Source organism: Oncorhynchus clarkii, chromosome 23 (genome assembly GCF_045791955.1).
Source record: "Oncorhynchus clarkii lewisi isolate Uvic-CL-2024 chromosome 23, UVic_Ocla_1.0, whole genome shotgun sequence".
Classification (NCBI taxonomy): Eukaryota; Metazoa; Chordata; class Actinopteri; order Salmoniformes; family Salmonidae; genus Oncorhynchus; species Oncorhynchus clarkii.
In genome coordinates this window covers 46,715,171-46,741,469 of record NC_092169.1, presented here as the reverse complement: position 1 = coordinate 46,741,469, position 26,299 = coordinate 46,715,171, and the positions used below count along the sequence as shown (strand labels likewise).

General features: G+C 41.9%; 2 protein-coding genes across 3 annotated transcripts in view; both read right to left on the bottom strand.

The window, feature by feature from the left end:
• Nucleotides 1–19,138, bottom strand: part of LOC139381387 (endothelial PAS domain-containing protein 1-like) — a 90,607-nt gene extending 71,469 nt beyond the window's left edge. Inside the window, exon 1 of one of the 2 annotated variants that reach the window (XM_071124874.1) lies at nucleotides 18,688–19,138. In XM_071124874.1, the coding sequence (XP_070980975.1) occupies nucleotides 18,688–18,713 (26 nt within the window). In that variant the 5' untranslated portion in view covers nucleotides 18,714–19,138. The remainder of the gene's footprint in view (nucleotides 1–18,687) is intronic. The other variant, XM_071124873.1, reaches the window with a different exon arrangement.
• A 5,568-nt stretch (nucleotides 19,139–24,706) lies between these two features.
• LOC139381223 (protein kinase C epsilon type) overlaps nucleotides 24,707–26,299 on the bottom strand; it is a 262,754-nt gene continuing 261,161 nt past the window's right edge. Inside the window, exon 15 of the mRNA XM_071124683.1 lies at nucleotides 24,707–26,052. Within this exon, the coding sequence (XP_070980784.1) occupies nucleotides 25,915–26,052 (138 nt within the window). The 3' untranslated portion in view covers nucleotides 24,707–25,914. The remainder of the gene's footprint in view (nucleotides 26,053–26,299) is intronic.

Here is a 26,299-nt window from a genome sequence, read left to right as displayed (position 1 = left end):
GTAAATAGAAACGCAATTTGACTTGTTGAAACAAAATTAGGTGTAGATTTTCGAATTCATTTCAATGTTGAATGAGAGGATTACTGAAAACGATGCCGCCAACTGAACTGACTTTTTGGTATATAAAGAAGTATTTTATCTAACAAAACAACACTACATGTTATAGCTGGGACCATTTGGATGACAAATCAGAGGAAGATTTTCAAAAAGAAAGTGAAATATACCTGCTGGAGCGCGTTCTACAGGTGGGTACTGCTATGGTGACCAATGAGCTGAGATAAGGCGGGGCTTTACTGAGCAAAGACTAATAGATGACCTGGAGCCAGTGGGTTTGGCCACGAATATGAAGCGAGGGCCAGCCAACGAGAGCATACAGGTTGCAGTGGTGGGAATTATATGGGGCTTTGGTGATAAAATGGATGGCACTGTGATAGACTGCATCCAATTTGCTGAGTAGAGTGTGGGAGGCTATTTTGTAAATGACATCGCCGAAGTCAAGGATCGGTAGGACAGTCAGTTTTACGAGGGTACGTTTGGCAGCATGAGTGAAGGATGCTTTGTTGCGAAATAGGAAGCTGATTCTAGATTACATTTTGGATTGGAGATGCTTAATGTGAGTCTGGAAGGAGAGTTTACAGTCTAACCAGAAACCTAGGTATTTGTAGTTGTCCACATATTCTAACTCAGAACCGTCCAGAGTAGTGATGCTGGACGGGCAGGCAGATGTGAGCAGCGATCGGCTGAAGAGCATGCATTTAGTTTTACTTGCATGTAAGAGCAGTTGGAGGCAACGGAAGGAGAATTGTATGGCATTGAAGCTCGTCTGGAGGTTAGATAACACAGTGTCCAAAGAAGGGCCAGAAGTATACAGAAAGGTGTCATCTGCGTAGAGGTGGATCAGGGAATCACCAGCAGCGAGAGCGACATCATTGGTGTATACAGAGAAAAGAGTCGGCCTGAGGATTGAACCCTGTGGCACCCCCATAGAGACTGCCAGAGGTCCGGACAACAGGCCCTCCGATTTGACACACTGAACTCTGTCTGGGAAGTAGTTGGTGAATCAGGCGAGGAGGTCATTTGAGAAACAAATGAGTCTGCAGATAAGAATGCGGTGATTGACAGAGTCGAATGCCTATGCCAGGTCGATGAATACAGATGCACAGTATTGTCTCTTATCAATGGCAGTTATGATATCGTTTAGGACCTTGAGCGTGGCTGAGGTGCACCCATGACCAGCTCGGAAACCAGATTGCATAGCGGAGAAGGTACTGAAGGATTCGAAATGGTCGGTGATCTGTTTGTTAACTTGGCTTTCGAAGACCTTAGAAAGGCAGGATAGGATAGATATAGGTTTGTAGCAGTTTGGGTGTAGAGTGTCTCCCCCTTTGAAGAGGGGGATGACCGCAGCAGCCTTCCAATCTTTGGGGATCTCAGACAATACGAAAGAGAGGTTGAACAGGTTAGTAATAGGGGTTGCAACAATTTCGGTGGATCATTTTTGAAAGAGAGGGTTCATTTTGTAGGGTCCAGATTTTACAGCTCTTTCAGAACATCAGCTATCTGGATATGGGTGAAGAAGGGCAAGTTGCTGTGAGGGGTGCATGGCTGTTGACCGGGGTAGGGGTAGCCAGGTAGAAAGCATGGCGAGCCGTAGAAAAATGCTTATTGAAATTCTCAATTATCACGGATTTATCGGTGGTGACAGTGTTTCCTAGCCTCAGTGCAATGGGCAGCTGGGGGGAGGTGATGTTCTTCTCCATGGACTTTACAGTGTCCCAGAACTTTTTGGAGTTTGTGCTACAGAATGGAAATTTCTGTTTGAAAAAGATAGCCTTTTCTTTCCTAACTGCCTGTGTATATTGGTTCCTAACTTCCATGAAAAGTTGCATACCGCAGGGGCTATTCGATGCTAATGCAGTACACCACATGATGTTTTTGTGCTGGTCAAGGGCAGTCAGGTCTGAAGTGAACCCGGGGCTATATCTGGTCCTTGTTCATTTTTTTTTGAATGGGGCATGCTTTTTTAAGATGGTGAGGAAAGCACTTTTAAATAATAACCAGGCATCCTCTACTGATGGAGTGAGGTCAATGTCCTTCCAGGATACCCGGGCCAGGTCGATTAGAAATGCCTGTTTGCTGAAGTGATTTAGGGAGCGTTCGACAGTGATGAGCGGTTTGACAGTGAAGAGCGGTGTATGTCCCCATTGTATGTTATAAAGAGTCACGACTGAAAGGGAAGGTACAGTTATGAATATAACTACTGTTCCATGAAGGAGGAAACCATGCATAACATGGGTATTTGGACTTGCTGAAGAGCGGTACTGAATTTATGAAATTATCAGTTTTCAGGTAATTATTATTGGTCATTAACTCCCCATTGTATGTTATACCTCGTTCCCTCCTTCAGGGAACCGTAGTTATATTCATAACTGTACATTTTCACTGAGAGATTTATTATTTTGATATTTTGGTCTTGGCAAAGGTCAAATTCAAAATGATCTTCAAGTTCTGCCGGGACTTTGATAAATGGCAGGAAATCACTCAAAGGGTGGCAAGACTGATCTGAGGTGGATTTGGACTGAGAGTGGTGGCACCCCTTTACTTTTTTCCAGACCAGGTCTTGTTCTGTTTCCTCTATCAGTGAACAGGACTGTGGTGTTCTGAAGAGGTGGTGCTTGGGTCCACGCCAGGGTAAGGAGCTCAGACGTCCGAGTCTTTCACCACAATAGGATTCCATATGTGCCAACATTAACAGAAACACTCCCCCCTCTCATCACCCCTACACTCCTCCTTCCTCCATCCTCCCTCTCTTGTCCTATTTGTCAGAAAATACATCACCATGAAGCTGGTTTCCACAGAGACTGCCTCGGATGCAACGGTGTCACAAAGGCTATGTTCTAAAAATGGGCTGCGCCAAGCAGACATAGTCCTTTCCTGTGTTGTATCCCATCGGCCAAAGGAAGATGACGGAGCAGGCTTCCCTCTGGGTGGATTTCACAGTAGTATGATGTTATATTGCTTCATTACATATCAATAGCATACTGTTGTCTTGCTTCATTACATATCAATAGCATACTGTTAGCTTGCTTCATTACATATCAATAGCATACTGTTGTCTTGCTTCATTACATATCAATAGCATACTGTTAGCTTGCTTCATTACATACCTTGTCCTACTATCTGTATTTTTTTGCGCCTCAAACAGACAAACATTTATTCCAAAGTCATAATTTTCTAATCTATGTTTGGGAGCGAGCTATCAATTAGAAACCTTGTCATGGCCATGCACTTTGACCTCTTTCGGACAATTCAAAGGGGATTTCAACTGGGGGCAATGGAAATGTGTCGTGAAGGGCTACTGTGGGTCCTTATCTTATCAAGGTATTTTTATACTAACCCGTGTCATGTTAAATTATCCCAGAGGTCTTGCCTCATTAACCCTGGTCATGTGATTTAACCAGTGTCTACTACTCACTATCTGGCTACTATCAGTGTGGGTTTGTGTGCGTGCGCATGCATTTGCGTGTGTGTGTGTGTGTTTGTGTGTGCAGCTAGTGGTGCCACTGTTTGATAGTCTGGCCTATTGTTACTGCTCAGTCCCAGTGGAAGATCCAGGATATGAAACAATGGAGTCTCAGCACTGTTCGGGCACTGAGCTTCCCAATGTCCTCAACGACCCCTCCCACTCACAACCAGGAAACAGTAGCCAATACAGACAGATCCATCCACCGAAGAGTTCAGTTCAAACGGTCTAAACCCCAATCATCAGATGACCCTTAAACCCAACTACCCAACAGTCCATGAAATCTACAGTCTGAACCGCAGTTGGTCAATACATCAACCAAGTTGACAGTGAGCTCCGCTTCAACCCTGACATCCACGACTGGCCAACTGGCCACTACTTATAATCCCTAAGAGTCTATCTTTATTTTCATTTTTAAGTTTGACATTTATTTATACTGTTTTTTTCTCATTGAGATAATATCTCTTTTCCAAGAGAGACCTGGTCCAATAGCAGCAGAGGGAACAACGTTTCAGACAAAACAACTTACATACACTAACACAACATTAAACAAAACTATAAACACACATACAGTACAACAATATCTTACATTAAAAACACATCTTGACTAAAAACACCTGGCCTAAAAACAATTACACTCTTCTATGATATATACATCGATCAAGTGTTTAAACTGTACCAACGAAACTAGATCATCACATTTTAAAATGTTCAGGAGAGAATTCCAGGACCAGGGTGCTAAGTAACTAAAACTATTTCTACCATGACCTGTTCTAATTTTTGGCACTGTTAGAAGCAAATCAGAATGGGACCGTAATTGATATTTATTTACTGACCTGACTAAAAAAGAACAGAGATAAAATGGCATTTTACCCAATATAGCCTTATAAATCAGTGTCTACCAGTGTTTAAGCCTACGCAAGGTCAATGACGACCAGCCAACAGCACTGTGGAGATCACAATGATGTGTTAGACGTTTCTGATTTGTAATGAACCTGAGGGCTGCATGATACACTGAATCAAGTGCTCTCAGGGTAGTGGCTGAGGTCAGCATATATATAATATCACTCAAATCTAAAAACCGACAGTAATGTACATCGTACCAGCTCCTTCCTGGCCTCAAAAGAAAAACAAGCCTAATGCCAGTAATAAAATCCTATTTTCGGCTTGAGCTTCCTTATCAAGTTCTCTACATGCACAGTGAAGCTCAGCTTATCATCAAACTACACACCCAAATATTTGTACACTTTAACTTGCTCTATAGTATGTCCAGCCAATGTAGCAATGACATGATTAGTAACATGCCTGGCATTTGAAAATACCATGCATTTTGTTTTACACAAATTTAGAATCAGCTTTAAATCATACAGATTCTGTTGTATGATGTTAAATGCTCTTTGGGCATTTTCAAAAGCTAAAGATAAACTACTACCACTTGAATAAAGAACAGTATCATTTGCATAAAAATGAACATCCGCTGTTTCAATAAGATCCCCAATGCTGTTGATATACAAAATGAACAACAGAGGCCCAACATAGAACCTTGCGGAACACCTGAGCACAACTCTACACAACCATCCTCCATTACACATTGTGTACGATTTGATAGGTCATTTATAAACCAATCTAGAGCATGACCAGTAATTCCACAACATTTTAACCTTTGCACTAACACAGCATGGTCCACGGTGTCAAAAGCCTTCGACAAATCAATAAAAACAGACACACAATGTAACTTCTTATCAAGAGCACAATGGATGTCATTTAAAACCTTCAATGTTGCTGAAACAGTGCTGTGGCCAGACCTAAAACCTGATTGCAATCCATTTAAGATGTTGTTTTCTTGGAAGTAGATCATTAGCTGCCTACTAACTAAGGACTCAGTACCTTTGACAGTACAGACAATTTTGATATGGGTCAATAGTTGTCAAGTAGCGAGGGATCTCCACCTTTCAGGAGAGGAAGTACAAAAGCTCAATTATACCTTTGACATTTTCAAATAAACTGCCTGCATCTAAAAAATGCTGGTTCAAGGCTTTCAGAATGGAGGTTCTGTCAGTTACAATCTGTGTGTCCTTAATCCTGAACTTTTTAAAAGGGGCCTATTGCATACATCCTGGATACCAGGATACCAGTCTATTCCATTCAATGCTAGATACATCATGTAAAAAACCTTGAATATCAAACCGCTTCCAGTTTATTTTCGTAATAACACGTGGAGATTTCTTAGGAATTTTACCATCTCTCACACAGGCAATAGCACAGTGATCCCTTATGTCATTTGCAAAAATACCAGAAGCGTTAAAAGGCTCATGCAACAGGCTCATGTTTCACTCTAGCGGTCAAATGGCATAATAAACTAACGTCAAAAATGCTGTAAAGGCTTGTTTTCTGGTTATTTGGTCAAAAAAAGGGAGCGTTTGACAGTGATCATCAAGCTTCAACGGTTTGGCCACCAAGTCTAGTCTACCACTAAGCTGCTACACTGCTAGAGATGTCCTACAAGCTGGTTGGTGTGTCTATAAGAGCATGTTTCTGTGAGTTGAAAAGAGAGAATGAGAGAGAATAACAGAAGAAGAAAAACATCTAGATGGAGAAACTCAACAGCTTGTTCAGGTTGAAACATGGAAACCACTGGCTGTGGTTTCCTCATTCTTTGTCTCCTGAAATCCATCTGTACATCAAAGTTATCTACAGTAGCCCCGGCGACAGAAAGTATGAGCAGGGACAAGGCAGAGATTACAGGGCCTTAAAATGACTTTCTTTCGAGGTGCCATGTCAATACAGACCCCTATTACTAAAGCACACATCTCTTTGATCTCTTTGAGCAGCAGGAAAAACAGGATTGGTTTTTGACGTTCAGGGTCAGAACAGGCTAGCAATAGTAATCTTAGATGTCATAGAAACAAAATTCAAGGTTAGCGCTGAAGTGGGATAGTAGGCCTATACTGTAGTGTGTCGTCTGTGGGTTGTACCTATAGTAAAGGTACGGTGAGGCCTCCAGCATCTGAAATCAGGGTCTTACTTATTACTGCACACAGTAGCAAAATGTTTTGCAACAGAAAACGAAAACAAACGTTTGTTGTTGGACAAGTTCATGTAGTCCCCATTTTGGCCCGTTTTCTCCATTTGGTGAACACGACCCAGGTTGCCAGCCTTCAAGTGCATCTGCTAAACCTTTCAGATCTGTTGAAGAATCACACTATTTTGCAGGAGAGCAAAACATGTCAAGTTGAAATGCCAACTATCTGGTTTTGACAAATGAACAACGAGGCTCTTGATGGTACCTCTCGATCACATGATTAAAACAGAAGGCCTCGAGGACAACTGCTGCCTATTCCTGCAGGCCAAGTCAACTGCCAACTAGAGATTCTATCTTTATTGTATCTGTATTAATGTGTCAGGTGTCAACCTTCCCAAAGAGGTGACCTTTCACCCAGAGATCAAGGACTACAGAGAACTAGCTACAGACAGTATATCATTATGACACACACACACACACACACACACAACTGGGATGTTTGTAGCCAAAGGTTACCTCAATGAAACAAATACACTGACATAATATCAATAAATAACAGGCTTTTAGATACCACTTTGAATACACATTCAAATGCAAACCCTCAACCCTACGCACTACACAAACACACACACACACACACACACACACACACACAAATGTCAGGCTTTTGACTCAGCTGTTCAGCTGCAATCAGGTGTACTCGCTGTGACCAACAGCAGCGTCACAAAATGCCTTGTGACATCTTGAAAGGTTGAGTGTCCTGCATCGCATGAACCTCCTTAAAATAAGCTGTGTGCCTCTGCTGCCATCCCAGTCCTCTGCTGGCTGGAATCCCCTGGATCGAACCCCTGTCCTTGACCAGGGCCGCATGCACACACTCTCTCTTTTTCTAGGACCACACAAGCAATATCCCCAGCTACCACATAACGTTCTGAGAACCATATGTTTCTTAGAGCTTGTTGAAAATGTGGTTGTCCTATGGTTATTTTGCATACAAAGTTCTGGGAATGATGCAGGATACCCAGCTAGCACATGACGTTCTGTTTCCTCATGGTGTTTTCAGAACCTTCAGAGAACGTTAAGAAACAAAGTTCTTGTGGGAATTTCAGTATTCAGCATGACATTTTCAGTAGGTTTCCTCATGGTTCTAGTCAAAGTCACGTTCTCAAAACATTAAGAAGACTTTCCATAAAAACCACAAGAAAACATTATTAATGTTCACAGAACGTTCTAAGAATGTTATTTAAAAACATATACAGTACATTTTTCTTTCGGCGTCAACAAAACTCTCTATCCTCTATCTTGTTAAATGTGTTCAGGTGTTTTGGCCACACTCACTAATTGGCCACACCTGATCTTAATGAGTGCTGGTTTCCTTTGAAATGGGGTCTGTTTGAATAGCTAAAAAAAACATGGAACACTAGCTCCATTCTGGTGGGGCAGTGGACTAATTCCATGGATAGAGAACAGAAGATCAAAGGTTTGAATCTCACTGGCTCTGCGCCACAATAAAAAATAAATGTGTTTGCATGATTAATGCCTACGCAAATTAATTTCCATGTTTCCGATCTATGCTTGGCGTTCAAAACAGTTAACCTAAGCTAACAGTGTTATTAAAAGTCTTATTGAAACATGTTCCCAGAATGTTATTTAATAATTGAACCTTAAAATAACCCAATGTTTCCCAAACTCGGTCCGGTGAAACCAAAGAGGTGCATGTTTTGGTTTTTGCCCCAGCTCTACACAGCTGATTCAAATAATCAACTCATCATCAAACTTTTACTATTTTAATCAGCTGTGTAGTGCTAGGGCAAAAAACAAAACGTCCACCTCTTGGGGTCCCAAGGACCGTTCTCAGTACAATAATAATATCTCCCAGTAAATCTTTCAGGGAACTATAGTGAAACGTTCTCAGAACCTCCCTGCAACCTAAAAATGTATGTTCCCAGAAAATAAATGGCACTTCCGCTCTCAGAACGTTTAAAAAACATTCTGTTTTACCGATCAGAACCAGTGGGAAACCGTTCCCAGAACCAGTGGGAAACCATAAACGTACATCAATTTCCAAGGAACTATCTGGGTCATCAGAATGTGCAATGCAGAGACAGACACAGTATTAAAAGTCATCATCATTAACTGGATACAGTTTTCATTGGGGGGAAAGTGTTGAACTGATTTAATCTTGTTTAAATTGCTCCAACTGTGTATCACTTGACATTTCACGAGAAGCCTACCTAGCCTTGCTTAACAAGCTTACGAAGACACATGACTGTTCAACGATACTGTGAGAATTATGTCGAGGAAAACACATATAGGAAAACAGTGGACTTTTTCTGCCAGATTACGATCCAACAGTCCCAATGACAGAGCTGCCTTTGATATCATCTGCTGTTTCATTTACACATATTCACCCCTAGCTTAGCGTTTACCTGATTTAGCACCGAGTGAAGCGATGCAGAGTTCTCCATTCCCACACATTCCTGTAACATGAGTTAGTCTGAATAGATCTGCAGCTCAGCACTGTGGATCTCCGTGCAGCCCATCTAGTCAGCCATTGTTTCCCATTCACTTTCCCTGCTACCGTGCATCTGTCGTAAACCTCCACAAGAACTGCAGGAAGCTGGTAAAGAGAGAATGATGGTTCATGTACTGAGGCATGATCGTTCTATAGACTGTGCAGATATGGGATGAAGATCTTTAGCATGTTCAACATCTTTCCCTTTAAGTTTTTAGTGTGAGACAAGGACAGGCCGTACGAACCAGGAAAGGAAAAAGCAGCATGCATTCTGACGAGTTCAGGTGATGAGTTCAGGGGATGAGTTCAGGGGATGAGTTCAGGGGTGAGTTCAGGGCCCGTTGGCAGAGAATGCATACCTGACATTCTGCTCTGTACATCAGCTGACATTAACGCTGACGGTACTTAATCTCATAGGTATGGCAGGTCACGAGGCCGCCAGGCCCCGGGCACATTGTTAAGGAGGATTAAAAAGGACTAAACAAGTCTGACATATTGAGATGAAGAGTTTAGCGTGATACAAGAGTTTGATATACAGATGTAGGATCCTAATTTGAGCCCGTTTGCTACAGCAGGATAATGTGAATTGTTATGTGGATTATAATTCATAGACATTTTTGTAGGGGGTGGTTACTTTTTCGTGAGAGAAAATCAAGTCTGAAATTTCAAAGTGGTAATTACAAACTTCAGAAGCCCTTTTAAACTTCAAATAGACAACAAGTTGCAGGAAAGTTCTCCTGCAACCGGGTGATCAAATTAAGACCCTACACCTGTAAGCATGTTGCACTGCTGCTACAGTCATAAGATTGTCTTGGACCAGTAGGAAAGTTTCCAAATGAGGAACAGCCTGGTTGACAGACTGTCAATGTTATGTACATCACAGAGCATATACTTTTTGGTACCCCCAAGGTCAACACACACTTCAGGGAGGTGTGTAGGGTCACAGTCAAGGTCGAACACATGATGGTATTCAGAAAGGTGAATGTTTGTGAGAGCATAAAGCCCATAGCCTGAAGCTGTAGTCTGTAACTAGGATGTTGGCCTTTATTTCCCACCTTTTTAAACCAAAACCTGCATCAAAAAACGTCCCCATTGCCACTGTGAGTGACAGCCTACCTTACAATAATGAGGCTCCACTTTTTCCTGTTTTTATTTAATTTATTTTTTATCTCACCTTTATTTAACCAGGGAGGCCAGTTGAGAACAAGTTCTCAATTACAACTGCGACCTGGTCAAGATAAAGCAAAGCAGTGCGACAAAAACAACAACACAACAACACATGGGATAAACAAACGTATAGTCAATAACACAATAGAAAAATCTCTATGCAGTGTGTGCAAATGAAGTAAGGAGGTAAGGCAATAAATAGGCCATAGTGGTGAAGTAATTACAATTTAGCAATTAACACTGGAGTGAAATATGTGCAGATGAGGATGTGCAAGTAGAAATACTGGAGTGCAAAAGAGCAGAAAAACAAAAACAAATATGGGGATGAGGTAGGTAGTTGGTTGGATGGACTATTTACAGGTGGGCTGTGTACAGCTGCAGCGATCAGTAAGCTGCTATGACAGCTGATGCTTAAAGTTAGTGAGGGAGTTATAGATCTCCAACTTCAGTGATTTTTTGCAATTCGTTCCAGTCATTGGAAGAAGAGAACTGTAAGGAAAGTTGGCCAAAGTAGATGTTGGCTTTGGGGATGATTAACTTGTCAGTCAAAGACAATGCTCAAACCTACCTAACCTAACACTCCAACCTACCCTGAGGGCGGCCATTTTCTGACATGGGAATGAATCTTTCCACAAGTCTCCTCTTCTGTCAGAGGGTTATTGTCAAAACAAACAGAGCAATGCTTAGGAAACACAGAAGTTAAAGTCCATCCCAGAATTGCCCTGAAGGACCAACAAGGTGAGTAGAGTGACAAAGAACCAGATGGATAGATACAAGCCACTACAGGGATATTACTGGGACGTTACTGGGACGCTACAGGGACGTTACTGGGACGTTACTGGGACGCTACAGGGACGCTACAGGAACGTTACAATGACGTTACGAAGCTGCAGGAACATTGCAGGGACACTACAGGGATGTTACAGGAACGCTACAGGGACGTTACAGGGAAGTTACAGGAACACTACAGGGACGATACAGGGATGTTACAGGAACGCTACAGGGACGATACAGGGATGTTACAGGAACGCTACAGGGACGATACAGGGAAGTTACAGGAACGCTAAAGGGACGCTACAGGAACACTACAGGAACGATACAGGGACGTTACAGGGACTCTTCAGGGAATTTACAGGGACTCTACAGGGACGTTACAGGAACACTACAGGGAAGTTACAGGGACTCTACAAGGACGTTACAGGAACGCTACAGGGAAGTTACAGGGACTCTACAGGGACGTTACAGGAACGCTACAGGGACGATACAGAGAAGTTACAGGAACGCTACAGGGATGATACAGGGAAGTTACAGGAACGCTACAGGGACGATACAGGGAAGTTACAGGAACGCTACATGGACGATACAGGGACGTTACAGGGACTCTTCAGGGAAGTTACAGGGTCTCTACCGGGACTCTACAGGGATGTTACAGGAACACTACAGGGACGTTACAGGAACACTACAGGGACGATACAGGGATGTTACAGGAACGCTACATGGATGTTACAGGGAAGTTACAGGAACGCTACAGGGAAGTTACAGGGATGTTGCAGGAACGCTACAGGGACGATACAGGGATGTTACAGGAACGCTATAGGGACAATACAGGGGAGTTACAGGGACTCTACAGGGACGATACAGGGATGTTATAGGAACACTACAGGGACGATGCAGGGAAGTTACAGGGACTCTACAGGGACGTTACAGGAACACTACAGGGACGATACAGGGATGTTACAGGAACGCTACAGGGACGATACAGGAATGTTACAGGGACGCTACAGGGACGCTACAGGGGAGTTACAGGGACTCTACAGGGACGATACAGGGATGTTACAGGAACACTACAGGGACGATACAGGGAAGTTACAGGAACGCTACAGGGACGATACAGGGATGTTACAGGAACGCTACAGGGACGATACAGGGAAGTTACAGGGACTCTACAGGGACGTTACAGGAACACTACAGGGACCATACAGGGATGTTACAGGAACACTACAGGGACGAAACAGGGAAGTTACAGGAACGATACAGGGATGTTGCAGGAACACTACAGGGACGATACAGGGAAGTTACAGGGACACTACAGGGACTCTACAGGGACATTCTAGGTATGTTCGTCCAAAAATAGGCAAATCTGTATTTAATCAAAATACAATGTACTTTCCTTAAAGTTGGTTTGACCAGACCATAGGCCTCCTTCGGAAATGCAAACACACACAAGGACACACACACACACACACACACACAAACACAAACACACACATACACACACACATACCTTCCATGCTTACAGTCTGTCTTCCTTTAGTGGCGTCTCGCTAAACACAAACAGCGAACAATACGGCCCGGGCTAATCTCTGATCCTAATCTCTGATCTTCTGATCCAGCAGCCAGCCCAGCTCAGTGCAGCCCAACAAGCTGTTCTCAATCAGGGGAAGGTAGATGGACGAGGTGGCTGATGGATCTGATACACTCACTGAAAGGGATGATGGGATTACGCCCAGCCTGTTCCGATTAGGGCCTGCACCCCACTCCCCCCTTACCCTACCTCTTCAAGTTCATAACCTGATGCACACATTTTCCTCTCATGCCACTTCAACATCTTAATGAGACTAGCATAGCCTTATAAAGCCTGCAGTCTGGACCAAGGAGATTCCCATTCGATCTGACTACCATCTGTTAGGAGTTGCCCATTCGATCTGACTACCATCTGTTAGGAGTTGCCCATTCGATCTGACTACCATCTGTTATAAAATAGTCTGTCATAAGGGCCCAAGACGTAGGATCCTTATGAATCATAGCTTCAAAGACATGGGGGCAATGGTGGATATATACAGCCGTATTAATATCTCCGGTGAAATGGGGGAGACTGTTGGGAATGTGCCTGGGACTGAGGGCTGGGTTAGGGCCAGCTGACATGAGGAACGGCATTACGGTAAGGCTGGCTGGAGAAAGAGGAATGTTGGTGTCTGCGTAGCAGGATGGACCAGGGGACAGTATTCTTAAGGAGGTCTACAACAACACCCTGCAGAGGCAGAGAAGGAGTTGAAGAGAAAGAGAGAGACCGAGAGGGGCAAAGAAAGTGAGTCAGAGAGAGAGAGAGAGAGAGAGAGAGAGAGAGAGGAAGAGAGAGGGAGAGAGAGAGAGACTGAGATTCTGAGAGATTCTGTCAGACTTGTGCACTGAGAGTAAATCTAAGTAAGACAGAAATAATGGTGTTCTAAAAAAGGTCCAGTCGCCAGGACCACAAATACAAATTCCATCTAGACACTGTTGCCCTAGAGCACACAATAAAACTATACATACCTTGGCCTAAATATCAGCGCAGCAGATAACTTCCACAAAGCTGTGAATGAGCTGAGACAAGGCAAGAAGGGCCTTCTATACCATCAAAAGGAGCATACCAATTCGACATTACGAATTTGGATCTGGCTAAAAATACTTGAATCAGTTATAGAACCCATTGCCCTTTATGGTTGTGAGGTCTGGGGTCCTCTCACCAACCAAGAATTCACAAAATGGACAAACACCAAAAATATCCTCAGTGTACAACGTAAAACACCAAATATGCCCGCTAATGATAAAAATCCAGAAATTACCACCTAAAATTACCAGCCTAGGAACAGTGGGTTAACTGCCTGCTCAGGGGCAGAACGACAGATTTGTACCTTGTCAGGTCGGGGATTTGAACTTGCAACCTTCCGGTTACTAGTCCAATGCTCTAACCACTAGGTTACCCCTTGACACATTGGAAAGAATTAACAAAGAAACTGAGAAAACTAGTATGCTAGTTGGTCCTAAAAGACAGTCAGTACACAGTGGCAGAATACCTGACCACTGTGACTGACCCAAATTTAAGGAAAAAGGAAAGGGAACAAGAAAAGTGCAACCAGTGAAGAACAAACACCATTGTAAATACCACCCATATTTATTTGAGTTTATATTCCCTTTCGTACCTTAACTATTTGCACATCGGTACAACACTGTATATAGACAAAATATGACATTTGAAATGTCTTCATTCTTTTGGAACTTCTGTGAGTGTAATGTTTAGAATTCATTTTTACTGTTTATTTCACTCTTGTTTATTATCTGCGTTACATGCTTGAGAGAGAGAGAGAGAGAGAGAGAGAGAGAGAGAGAGAGAGAGAGAGAGAGAGAGAGAGAGAGAGAGAGAGAGAGAGAGAGAGAGAGAGAGAGAGAGAGAGAGAGAGAGAGAGAGAGAGAGAGAGAGAGAGAGGAGGAAAGAAAGGTTCCCAAACCATAACAAGGATTCTGCCTCTCCCCCCTGCGGTTTCTCCAGAGGGGTTGGGGCTGGGAGTTCAGAAGCCTGCGTTCATGGATCCTCCTGAGAACTTGTCACAATAAACGACATACTTCAGTTTTAAGACATCATACAGCTGGGAAAGACTGTTTCTCTCTCTGTCTCTTTAAAACCCTCAAAACCTCCCACAGTGGTCTTATACAAAGGCAGTTTTTGTGCTACTAGCATGCCATTTAAAGCTCCAGCAAATTTGACATTTCAGCCAATTAGCAAATGTTCTCACCCAGAGTGACTTAAAAGATCAATTAGGATTAATGTCCTTGCTCAAGGGCACATCAACATATTTTTCAACAAGTCGGCTCGGGGATTAAAGCCAGCAACCTTTTGATTACTGGCCCAATGCCCTTAGCTGCTAGTCTACCTGCCACCCAAATGACTGTGAAAGAGAAACTAAACTGAGTGTGTGTGTGTGCGCGTGTGTGTGTGTATAAAGTTAAGCATTGGGGGAAGCAGGTAGCCTAGTGGTTAGAGCGTTGGACGAGTAAATGAAAGGTTGCAAGATCAAATCCCTGAGCTGACAATGGAAAAATCTGTTGTTCTGCCCCTGAAAAAGGCAGTTATCCCACTGTTCCTAGGCTGTCATTGAAAATAAAAATTTGTTCTTAACTAACTTGCCGAGTAAAATAAAATAAACATTTGAGTGCTGAGTCTCCTAGGGGCACTTACCTGGCACACTTGGCTCTCTCTCAGCTCTCTTCTCGTTTCTCTGTTCACTGCCAGTCAGCCATCTCATCTCACTCAATGTCAAGTCATATTCAATACTGCCTATCCCTCACACTCATGGTAGGAACTAAACCACTACAATTCCCCATTCGCTCCACTAGTTTGAAAAGGATCCACAAACAATTGAGGTAAAACAGCCACAGACCTTCCAGAGGTGTGGGACCACCTACTGTCTCTCAGTGTGAATTTGGTTTATGTCTCTAAATCCCATGGCCTAAAGGAGAAATGTTGAGCGGGGTAAGTCAGTGTTTGGGTAATGTTTGGATAGCGTGCTGTGGCAAGGCATTGGGCATGGTGCCAGCTCTTTCCCCACAGGCCAGTGGGCTGAATGGCTGAGTTGACAGGGGCTCTGACCAGAGCAGGGCTTTTCTTCTCGCTAAGAGGCCAATGGGCTGAATGGATGAGTTGACAGGGGCTCTGGCCAGAGCAGGGCTTTTCTTCTCCCTAACAGGCCAATGGGCTGAATGGATGAGTTGACAGGGGCTCTGACCAGAGCAGGGCTTTTCTTCTCCCTAACATGCCAATGGGCTGAATAGAGGAGTTGACAGGGGCTCTGGCCAGAGCAGGGCTTTTCTTCTCCCTAACAGGCCAATGGGCTGAATGGATGAGTTGGCAGGGGCTCTGGCCAGAGCAGGGCTTTTCTTCTCCCTAACAGGCCAATGGGCTGAATGGATGAGTTGACAGGGGCTCTGGCCAGAGCAGGGCTTTTCTTCTCCCTAACAGGCCAATAGGCTGAATGGATGAGTTGGCAGGGGCTCTGGCCAGAGCAGGGCTTTTCTTCTCCCTAACAGGCCAATGGGCTGAATGGATGAGTTGACAGGGGCTCTGGCCAGAGCAGGGCTTTTCTTCTCCCTAACAGGCCAATGGCTCTCTTAGAGGACCCAGCACAGAACAGGCCACAGAGAAAGAGAGAGTAGAGAGCACCCCATAATAAAGGTGACGTAACCTCACCAAAGCCACAAACCAAAACAGACCAGCACAAAGTGGCTGGTGTAGATAGCCAGAATGCTTTATAATACAGTACACAATGATAGCTATGAGAATAAACATTTTGAATAGATAGATCCTTTGCGTGATAAATGAATGAGGGAAGAAAGTGGATGCTTGCAGTACATTTGTCACGCTGCTTGTAAAGTGTTATTGTACAGGCATATGAGAACAGTAAGTAAATAAACACATCAAACAATCCTGTAAGTGGATCCTCTCACAATAACACATGGTCCATAAAACTGAGTATGCAATATCACTGCTCAAATAAACATTGCTGTGCAAGCCAGGCCAGAAGCAATGATTCACCCCATTGACAGTGCAATAAAGACTAGACATTTCACACACACACACACACACTTCCTAGTCCATCATTGTAAATAAAAATTGGTTCTTAATTGACTTGCCTAGTTAAATAAAGGTAAAAAAAATAATAGTATACTCTAAGATGACCACCATGTCTCCTGTGTTGTATAAGTTATGGCTAACAGGAACTCCTTCTCTGTGTTGTATAAGTTATGGCTAACGGGAACTCCTTCTCTGTGTTGCATAAGTTATGGCTAACGGGAACTCCTCTGTGTTGTATAAGTTATGGCTAACGCAAACTCCTTCTCTCCGTTGTTTAAGTTATGGCTAACGGGAACTACTTCTCTGTGTTGTATAAGTTATGGCTAACGGGAACTCCTTCTCTCCGTTGTTTAAGTTATGGCTAACGGGAACTCCTTCTCTGTGTTGTATGAATTATGGCTAACGGGAACTCCTCTGTGTTGTATAAGTTATGGCTAACGAGAACACCTTCTCTGTGTTGTATAAGTTATGGCTAACGGGAACTCCTTCTCTGTGTTGTATAAGTTATGGCTAACGGAAACTCCTTCTCTGTGTTGTATAAGTGTGTGTCTGAGAAAGCAAACCGAGAGGCGCTCGTCTCATCACTAGACTCTCACAGTGCTCTCCTCAGGGGGCTATGGTGTCTCCATCTAACCATATTACTGAAAGAGCACCCAATACAGATAACACTCCAAAACTAAAGGATGCACAAATCCACTGTCTTCTACTAGGGAGCCAGACGAGATATCAAGGAGTTAAGAATTCAAAGATTTTAAATATATTTTTGAAGACACTGAGCTGTGGGCAGAGTAAACTGACGCTGGTGAACAGTTATCCAGTTTCCAGTGCCACAGGCTGAGGGACAGTGTGCTGTGAGAAGGGCTCTACTGTCAACCTCAGAACTACAGGCTAAGTAGTGTGTGGTAATATTTGTGGTTAAAGGAATGTTTTAGTCTGTTCTCTTCATATGAAGAGGTCACGAGGGTTAATATTTAGTTTTGCTCTGAGGTCTGAGATTAAAGTCGAGGTTACAGGAGTTCTGTGTTTCTATGAATCTTCTGAAACCCTCTTATAGATGACGAAACTCTCCCCTTAGCGGTTCACCACTCGAGGGACTGTATATTTATTATTGGTTGAGTGTTTGAGACGTTCTGTTAAGCAAATAATGTGTGCTACGTCTGTTTAACAGTTGCTGTTTTTCCAACCCTTCATGAGCCCTACACACTTAACACACTCTAAAATACAAGAGGTCACAGAAAGTGTCTGTTTCATTTGAAGATGGAGAAAGGAGCAGCATGCAAAGAGAAATGCATACATGTTTATTTCATTTCACAGCCAGAACAGAGCACGTACCCTCAGTAAATCTTTTCAGCACTGACATTTTTCTTGTGATTGTGAAAAGACATGTTTTATCTTTTTTACTAAGTAGAATATGTTTAATACCATTATCATGATCAATTATGTATACAACATAGGCTAATAGCCTGCAATATAAACAAAAAGTGAGGTCCTTAAATAAAACACAAATGTTTTATCAATGTTTAATCAATCAACAGCATTTGTCGACCTTGCCTAATTGATCACGCAGGCTTTAAACAGTGGAATCTACACCATGGTCAATACAATATGAAAAATGGGTGATGGTTACTATTATATTCTTCTATTTCATTTCATGTAAAAAAAATATTTAAAAAATAAAAATAAATAAAAAAGAGTTGCAGAAGATGGATAATGCTACATATTCACCACCATCTAAAATTACCCCCACAACCGTGACACCGTTTATGACTGCTAAGTTTGCACTGTAGTGAACTAGACCGCAGCGCTTCAAAATGGTCAAGCAGCGCTTTAAAATGGTCAAGCAGCGTGCCTGTAGGCTACCACGTTACGCACAGTGCGCTTTTATTATAGCGCAGCAGGTGTCCGTTCTGCGAATTTTCTGCGAAATGTCACTCATAGTTCACGAGGACAATAGTTTAATAGTCCTACACTTTAACGTGTTGATTGTAGGTTTTACATTATACTTTCTAACATAATGTATTAACATAAGAATAAATAAGCCAAACAGGAAATATTTCAAAAATCGACATTACCTTTTCTTGTCCTTATCGGCAGTCATGTTTTCTTTTGCAAAGTTTAGTAACAATTGGAATTTCCCCGAAAGTCCGACTCAGTCCACTTTCTCAACAATTTTAAAGCAACATAAGACGCACACAGTGAAACTTATTGAAAGTCAAATTGAGAAAATGTAATGCTCTTTACGCACAGTCCATTTCATAAACAAGTTGTCCTTCAGAAGCAGTTGGCAGCTGTACAGTCTCAGAACACTGCCAAGGATTGTACAGCCTATTTATTCACCGATTAACAAAAGGTACAATACACAGGGTTTAGCCTACAAATAATTCACAAGTTGGATAATGTCGGGTCTGCCGTCAAAGTTTCCTTAGTCTGCTCAAACTTCTATTCCCGTTCCACCGTACTCTCTCTCTCTTACCCTCAGCTGGACCGATGACAGTCGCTCAGTCAATCTGACCAGTGATTGGTGAAAATGCTGTGTAGAACCGCCTTAAATAACCCAACCCCCTACACTGATTGTTTCGAAGTTTTATACTGTCACTGGTAGGTCTACACCTTTGAGTCGACTTGCCCTGTACATTCTGTTGTGTAGGTACATGTCAGTGATTAACTTATTGGCCTTGCATTGTGCAGATAAGTATGTCATCCTCCGATCATTTTATTTGTTTATGTGCTAGTATAGTGATGGAAACAGAAAAACACATGCCTGTCATAAATGCCAGCCAGTTGGGGCCAGTTGGGGCCAGTTGGGACATTCAAAGTCCACACTAGTCTCTGCTGTCTTTAAATATGGTTCTACTAAAAAATAATTTCCTGAAGAAATAACTGTTTTAGTCAATGGCTGAGATAACATTGCCTGTTTACCCATTCCGAAATGTTGAGGAAGATGTTTATTTTTTATTTATTTTGACATTTCAGATGTGATATACATACAGTCTTGTCCATAACTGATGAGCAAAACATACTGTAAAATATATTGTATGGGAGAGAGGAGGGAGAGAGAGAGTCAACAGACAGACAGAGGTGGGAGAGAGAAGGGAAAGAGAGGAGGGAGAGGGAGCGGGAGGCAGGGAAAAAAGGAGGGAGAGAGAGAAGGGGGAGATAGGAGGGCAAGGGGGAGAGCTGAGAGGAGTGGGAGGGAAAGTAGAAGGAAGAGAGAATGGGAGAAGGAGGGGGGAGAGGGAGAGGGGAGAGAGTGACGGAGAGGGTGTGAAAGGGTGGAGGGGTTGGAGGAGGTTGGGGAGAGGATGGGAGTGGGGGGTGGAAGGGGGAGAGGGTGAAAGAGGGGAAGGGAGAGAGACAGACAGAAAATGAGATAAACAAGAAAAACATCAACCCTGTGACACTCATCTATTCCAATCGACTGAAATGTATTGATAAAAACGTCAGCTGCTGTGACGTTTCACCTTTCTTCAGGCTGTTAATGGGCTGCACAGGCATCTGATTGGTCAAAAGTATCGAAAATATCAGAATTGGGCTGCCTGTCTAAACAGCTTTGTGATTCAAATGATTCACCTCAAGGATTAAACAAGTAAACTGAAGGTTCACTGAGATGAGGGCAGTAGGTAGCCTATCGGTTAAGAGTGTTGGGCCAGTAACCAAAAGGTCACTAGTTCAAATCACTGAGCTGACTAATGAAAAATCTGTTGATAGGCCCTTGAGCAAGGCACTTAACCCTAATTGCCCCTATAAATTGCTGTGGATAAGAGTGTCTGCTAAATTACTAAAATGTGAAAATTTGTTAGGTCACTGTGAACCATTATTACTAATATATAAACTGCCATCCTTCTCAAACATATTTGCTGAATATTGTATAAAAAAGAAGGAAGGGAAGCGATGCTAGGATACAGAACAGTAGATCAATGTAGATAGAAGGTGCTGTTTGGTAAAGGAGTCTCAGCTTACTGTTGAGAGTTAGAATAATAGAATACACAAGGTGCAACTTCAAAATGTGGTTTTGCATTACCAGTCACTCAATTAGCCCATTTTTAGATTGGTAAATTAGTCTAACCGCAGCTATCAAAACTTGTAGTAAGCAACCAGGCTGGGGTCCATTGATCATCAGTTTTTCATGTTAAAAACTGCCAACATTTCTCTTCGCCCCATGGCAAAATGAGTAGAATTGCATGAAATTAACTTCACAACTTTGGATGTGGGTACGCAGACCCATGAACAACTGCGGCCTCTCATGAGTTCTGTTTTATTGTGGCCCCCACCCCCATCAAAGTTGCCCATCCCTGGTCTAAATATTCAGTTTCCATGACACTAGTGTGGAAGGAAACATTTGCATTGAAAGGGAAGAATACCCAAATGTGGCAACATCAGTCAATGATTAATGGCACATCGTGTTATCATTTTAACCATGTGTATCTCAGAGTACATTCCAACAGTGGTCACTTATGGACACTGTACAGTATTCTATATACACTCAACCCAATCTGGCAATGTAAACAGTGTTTCATAGAGAGCTTTTTGACCTTTATTTTAGCAGAGAGTCCCATTGAGACCTGGGTCTCTTTTGCATACATTTTTATTATCACTGAACAGAAATTAGCCCTAAAACAAGCAAATCCACTCTTTAATTTGACATCATTATATTTAATAAGTTCCAAAAACCAACAGTACACATTCACATCCTTTTGGCACACAGCCAAAATGCTTACAATTACATACAGTAATGAATGCCAAAGGACTTCAAAATAAAACAGCCAGGTGACAAACTGTACATAGAAAGCTTCACAATACAGAAACCAGAAATCCAATACTATTGTCCAGATTCCCAGACCCAGAATAAGTGTCGTCCTGGATTAAAAAGACATTCCAATAGATATTCTTAAATGAGCATGCTTTTATTACAGAAGTAGTCTCCATTAGGAAACCCTACATGTACAGAGGTACATACAGTAATATAATGCATGTGGCCCACCGCTGTGTCTTTTATTCTACTGTATGTAACAAACACATAATATTCCGCCAGACGTACTTCTTCAACAATGTACATTGTACTCATTCATCTGCTTCACTGACCTTACAACAGACAAATTAGTTTCCTATGAGTTTTTTTTCTTCCTTTACAAACAGTTTAAAAAGTACACAATAAAAGAAGGACCATAGAAAGTTGGAGTTAAGGATTTGGCATGGAGCATTTTGGACCTCTAGGGACACCGTCCGTATGGGTCGGAGTAGGACGTGAGTCTGCCATCTTACAAAACAAAACACAAATGTCCTCTCTTTAACACTGTTCTCATGTTGGGGGTCATGTGATTAATTGACATAGGTGCAGCTGTGTCAAAGGTGTGGTTGCTTTGGGTGTATGAGCTGCCTTCATGCAGTGGTGTGTGTGGGGCAGGGGCATCAGTATTGCTTTGGGTGTATGAGCGGCCTTCATGCAGTGGTGTGTGTGGGGCAGGGGCATCAGTATTGCTTTGACAGTTGATTCCATGATACCGTCACCTATTAACGCTGCTACAACCACTGTTGCTACAGTTACTCCTGCTCCCCATAGCATAGTAGCTACTACTAGCACTAGCACTGTTATACATGCTACTAATAATACTACAATAACTACTACTACTACTACTACAATAACAACTGCTACTGCTACTTCTACAGTAGTCATACTATCACTACTACACTACCTCTTCAATTGCAAATAGTCCTACTGTTATGAATCCAACATTTGAAAGTTACTTTCAAGTTTCTACTCTAAAATGGAATGTACAACTTGCAATATCATAACAAACCAACATTGTTCTTTTTGTGTTCTACTGACAGAATATGACAGTAGATTTGACTTTACCTTGATTTGGTGTAGGCTTACAATATCACATACAGTATCTTGGCCAGAGAGTTATTTGGCTTGAATGCAATAAGAAGGTCGATGGTTTCTATAAGCTTCATGAATCCAATAGATTCACTACCTTTGGTAATATTAATGTTCTAAAGAGATATGCTATAGGAAATGTTGACTTTTTAAAGAGATATGCTACAGGAAATGTGGACCTTTTTTAAAAGAGATATGCTATAGGAAATGTTGACCTTTTTTTTAAAGAGATATGCTATAGGAAATGTTGACCTTATTTAAAAAGAGATGCTGTAGGAAATGTTGACCTTTTTTAAAGAGATATGCTACAGGAAATGTTGACTTTTTAAAGAGATATGCTACATGAAATGTTTACTTTTTAAAGAGATATGCTATAGGAAATGTTGACCTTTTTTTAAAGAGATATGCTATAGGAAATGTTGACCTTTTTTAAAAGAGATATGCTATAGGAAATGTTGACCTTTTTTAAAAGAGATATGCTATAGGAAATGTTGACCTTTTTTTAAAGAGATATGCTACAGGAAATGTTGACCTTTTTTTAAAGAGATATGCTACAGGAAATGTTGACCTTTTTTTAAAGAGATATGCTACAGGAAATGTTGACCTTATTTAAAAAGAGATGCTGTAGGAAATGTTGACCTTTTTTAAAGAGATGCTACAGGAAATGTTGACTTTTTAAAAAGATATGCTATAGGAAATGTTGATCTTTTTTTAAAGAGATATGCTATAGGAAATGTTGACCTTTTTTTAAAGAGATATGCTACAGGAAATGTTGACCTTATTTAAAAAGAGATGCTGTAGGAAATGTTGACCTTTTTTAAAGAGATATGCTACAGGAAATGTTGACCTTTTTAAAGAAGTATGCTATAGAAAATGTTGACATTTTTAAAGAGATATGCTATAGGAAATGTCAACCTTTCTTCAAAAGAGTTGAGAGAGGGCAGGGAGAGGGGTGATGAGGTGGTTTGATGGAACACTCTGAAGGAAGCACATAGACATGGCTATCAATGGGGTTAACGACAGGCAAATGAAAACAGCCATGCATACACTGTCAAAACCATACAGAACAACAGCAAAGAGTCAGTGGGAGGATGAACAGCGAAGACACCTGGCAAGAAAGCAAAGGAAACCAAAAACAGACAGACAGACATAGAATATTGCACATGGACATTGTCACTTTTTCATATTCTAGTAATACACAATAACATCATATGCATAACCATGCAATAGATGATACCTCTATTTCTCCAAGAAGTCCACAGGCTTCTATATGCAAGGTGGTCTGTACAGAGGGAAAGACATGGCTATCTGGTGATGCCTTCCCTCACATGATTGTGAGTCTTGTTGCATAGCAGGGAAATCCAGGATTTCAGACACTGAGCAACAAGACAATCCAGTAAAATCACGACAAATAAAACACACAATAAAATAAAACACACAATGAAATAAAACACACAATGAAATAAAACAGACACAATGAAATAAAACACACAAAATGAAATTAAACACACAATGAAATAAAACACACAATAAAATAAAACACACAATGAAATAAAACAGACACAATGAAATAAAACACACAAAATGAAATTAAACACACAATGAAATAAAACAGACACAATGAAATAAAACACACAAAATGAAATTAAACACACAATGAAACAAAACACACAATAAAATAAAACACACAATAAAATAAAACACACAATGAAATTAAACACACAATGAAATAAAACACACAATGAAATAAAACACACAATGAAATAAAACACAACGAAATAAAACAGACACAATGAAATGTTAAATCTTCAAGAGGGCCCTTCTCATGAACCCATTGCGTATGTCGCACACGCACAAACAGACTCACACAAACTAGCGTACGTGCAGTATACTTACTGACACACACACACGCACACGCACATGCACACACACACACACACAAACAGACCCGATACATTCAGTTGCATCCCCACCATCACTCATGCATTCAAGCACATTTGTCCACATTGAAACCCATGACATTCATTTGGAATACATGAAGCTAGACTACCATAACACTGTGGGCATATCTACAATATGTAACTGATCTGCAGCTACACACAATGGGCATTTGATGTACTGTACATGGACTTGTTCTAATTCTGCCGTCGTTTTGATCTTGAGGAAACTTTGAAACAGGCTTCTCTTTTTTATTGACACTGTGAACCAATTGGTTTTAGCTTTTTTAAATACAATCATTGGTTCTATGGATTCGTTTTTTTGTTGCATTTAAACATGGCAGAGGAGGACATTCTAGTACATCCAGTTTAAACATGGCAGAGGAGGAGGACATTCTAGTACATCCAGTTTAAACATGGCAGAGGTGGAGGACATTCTAGTACATCCAGTTTAAACATGGCAGAGAAGGAGGACATTCTAGTACATCCAGTTTAAACATGGCAGAGAAGGAGGACATTCTAGTACATCCAGTTTAAACATGGCAGAGAAGGAGGACATTCTAGTACAATGAGAAATGTACAGGACAGCTTAAGAAATTACAGATTCATATAATAACATAATTATTTCAGTATCATATACTCACTGAGGAACTAGGATGGTTGACGAAACAGTTGAAAGTCTGACCTATTGTAAGGAGACCATGTCGAACAAGACCCCTGCCCAAAGCACACATAACCCCTGACCTTTAAATCCTTGTATAGACAAAAAGTTGACACCGTCACACAAACATTCCCTGTACATTTCATAGTCCACTGGAAAGGGCCTTGTGACAATCTGTGGCAGGACTGTGAGGAGCTTTCATCACTGTTATCAGCCCGGGCCAGTGGGGCAAGGGCCAGGCTATATTCAGTGTCAGGGGGCCAATCCTAGGGCCACCCTCCACCACAAAGAGTGTGGTTTGATCCACCACTCTGATCTGGACCAGCCAATAGGACCTTGATAATAAAGCAGATGGGCTTCCTATCTGACCTACTCTTGAATTACATTGGTTTGTAACTTAGAAAGCATGCACTGATGGACATACAGACATACGTACAGACAGATACTGGTAGAGCGCTGTAGATGGTCTGGTTTAGGTTTTGAAGTTGGTACTAATCTGTGGCCCTAATGGCCGGAGTTTTATATGAGTGTGTGAAAGTAATAATTTACTCTGTGTGTATTTTATAATTCTGTATGGGAGAAAATACATGGGTATGCATGTATGTATGTATGTATGTTTGTATGTGTGTTCTTAAATTCGTGTGTATGTCAGTGTTCCTGCATGTATGTGTGTCTATACGTGTTTGTTTGTGTGTGTGTGTGTGTTGGTGTGTGTGCAGGCCTTAGGACAGATTCTCCTCCCCTCCAAAGTAGGAGAAACCCTTGAACTCATCTTGGTTAATCTGCTTAATAATGGCGTCTTCTACAGGGGTGAGGACAGAGTCTATTCCCCTCCAAAGTAGGAGAAACCCTTGAACTCGTCTTGGTTGATCTGCTTAATAATGGCGTCTTCTACAGGGGTGAGGACAGGCTCCTCGCGAGTGAAGTCCTGGTCAAAGTTGTTCACGTCCCTTTTGGTTTTCTGTACAGGAGCAGGAGCAGGAAGGAAGGAAGGAAGGAAGGAAGGAAGGAAGGAAGGAAGGAAGGAAGGAAGGAAGGAAGGAAGGAAGGAAGGAAGGAAGGAAGGAAAGAGCATGAGAGTCAGATGGTACAGGATGATGACTGCCAAATAATTAGACCTTATTTGATAAAGTAATGATAAAACAAGGCTGATTAACATATAGATTTGGATGGAGTGATCACGTTGTGTGATTCGTTGAGGTGCTCAT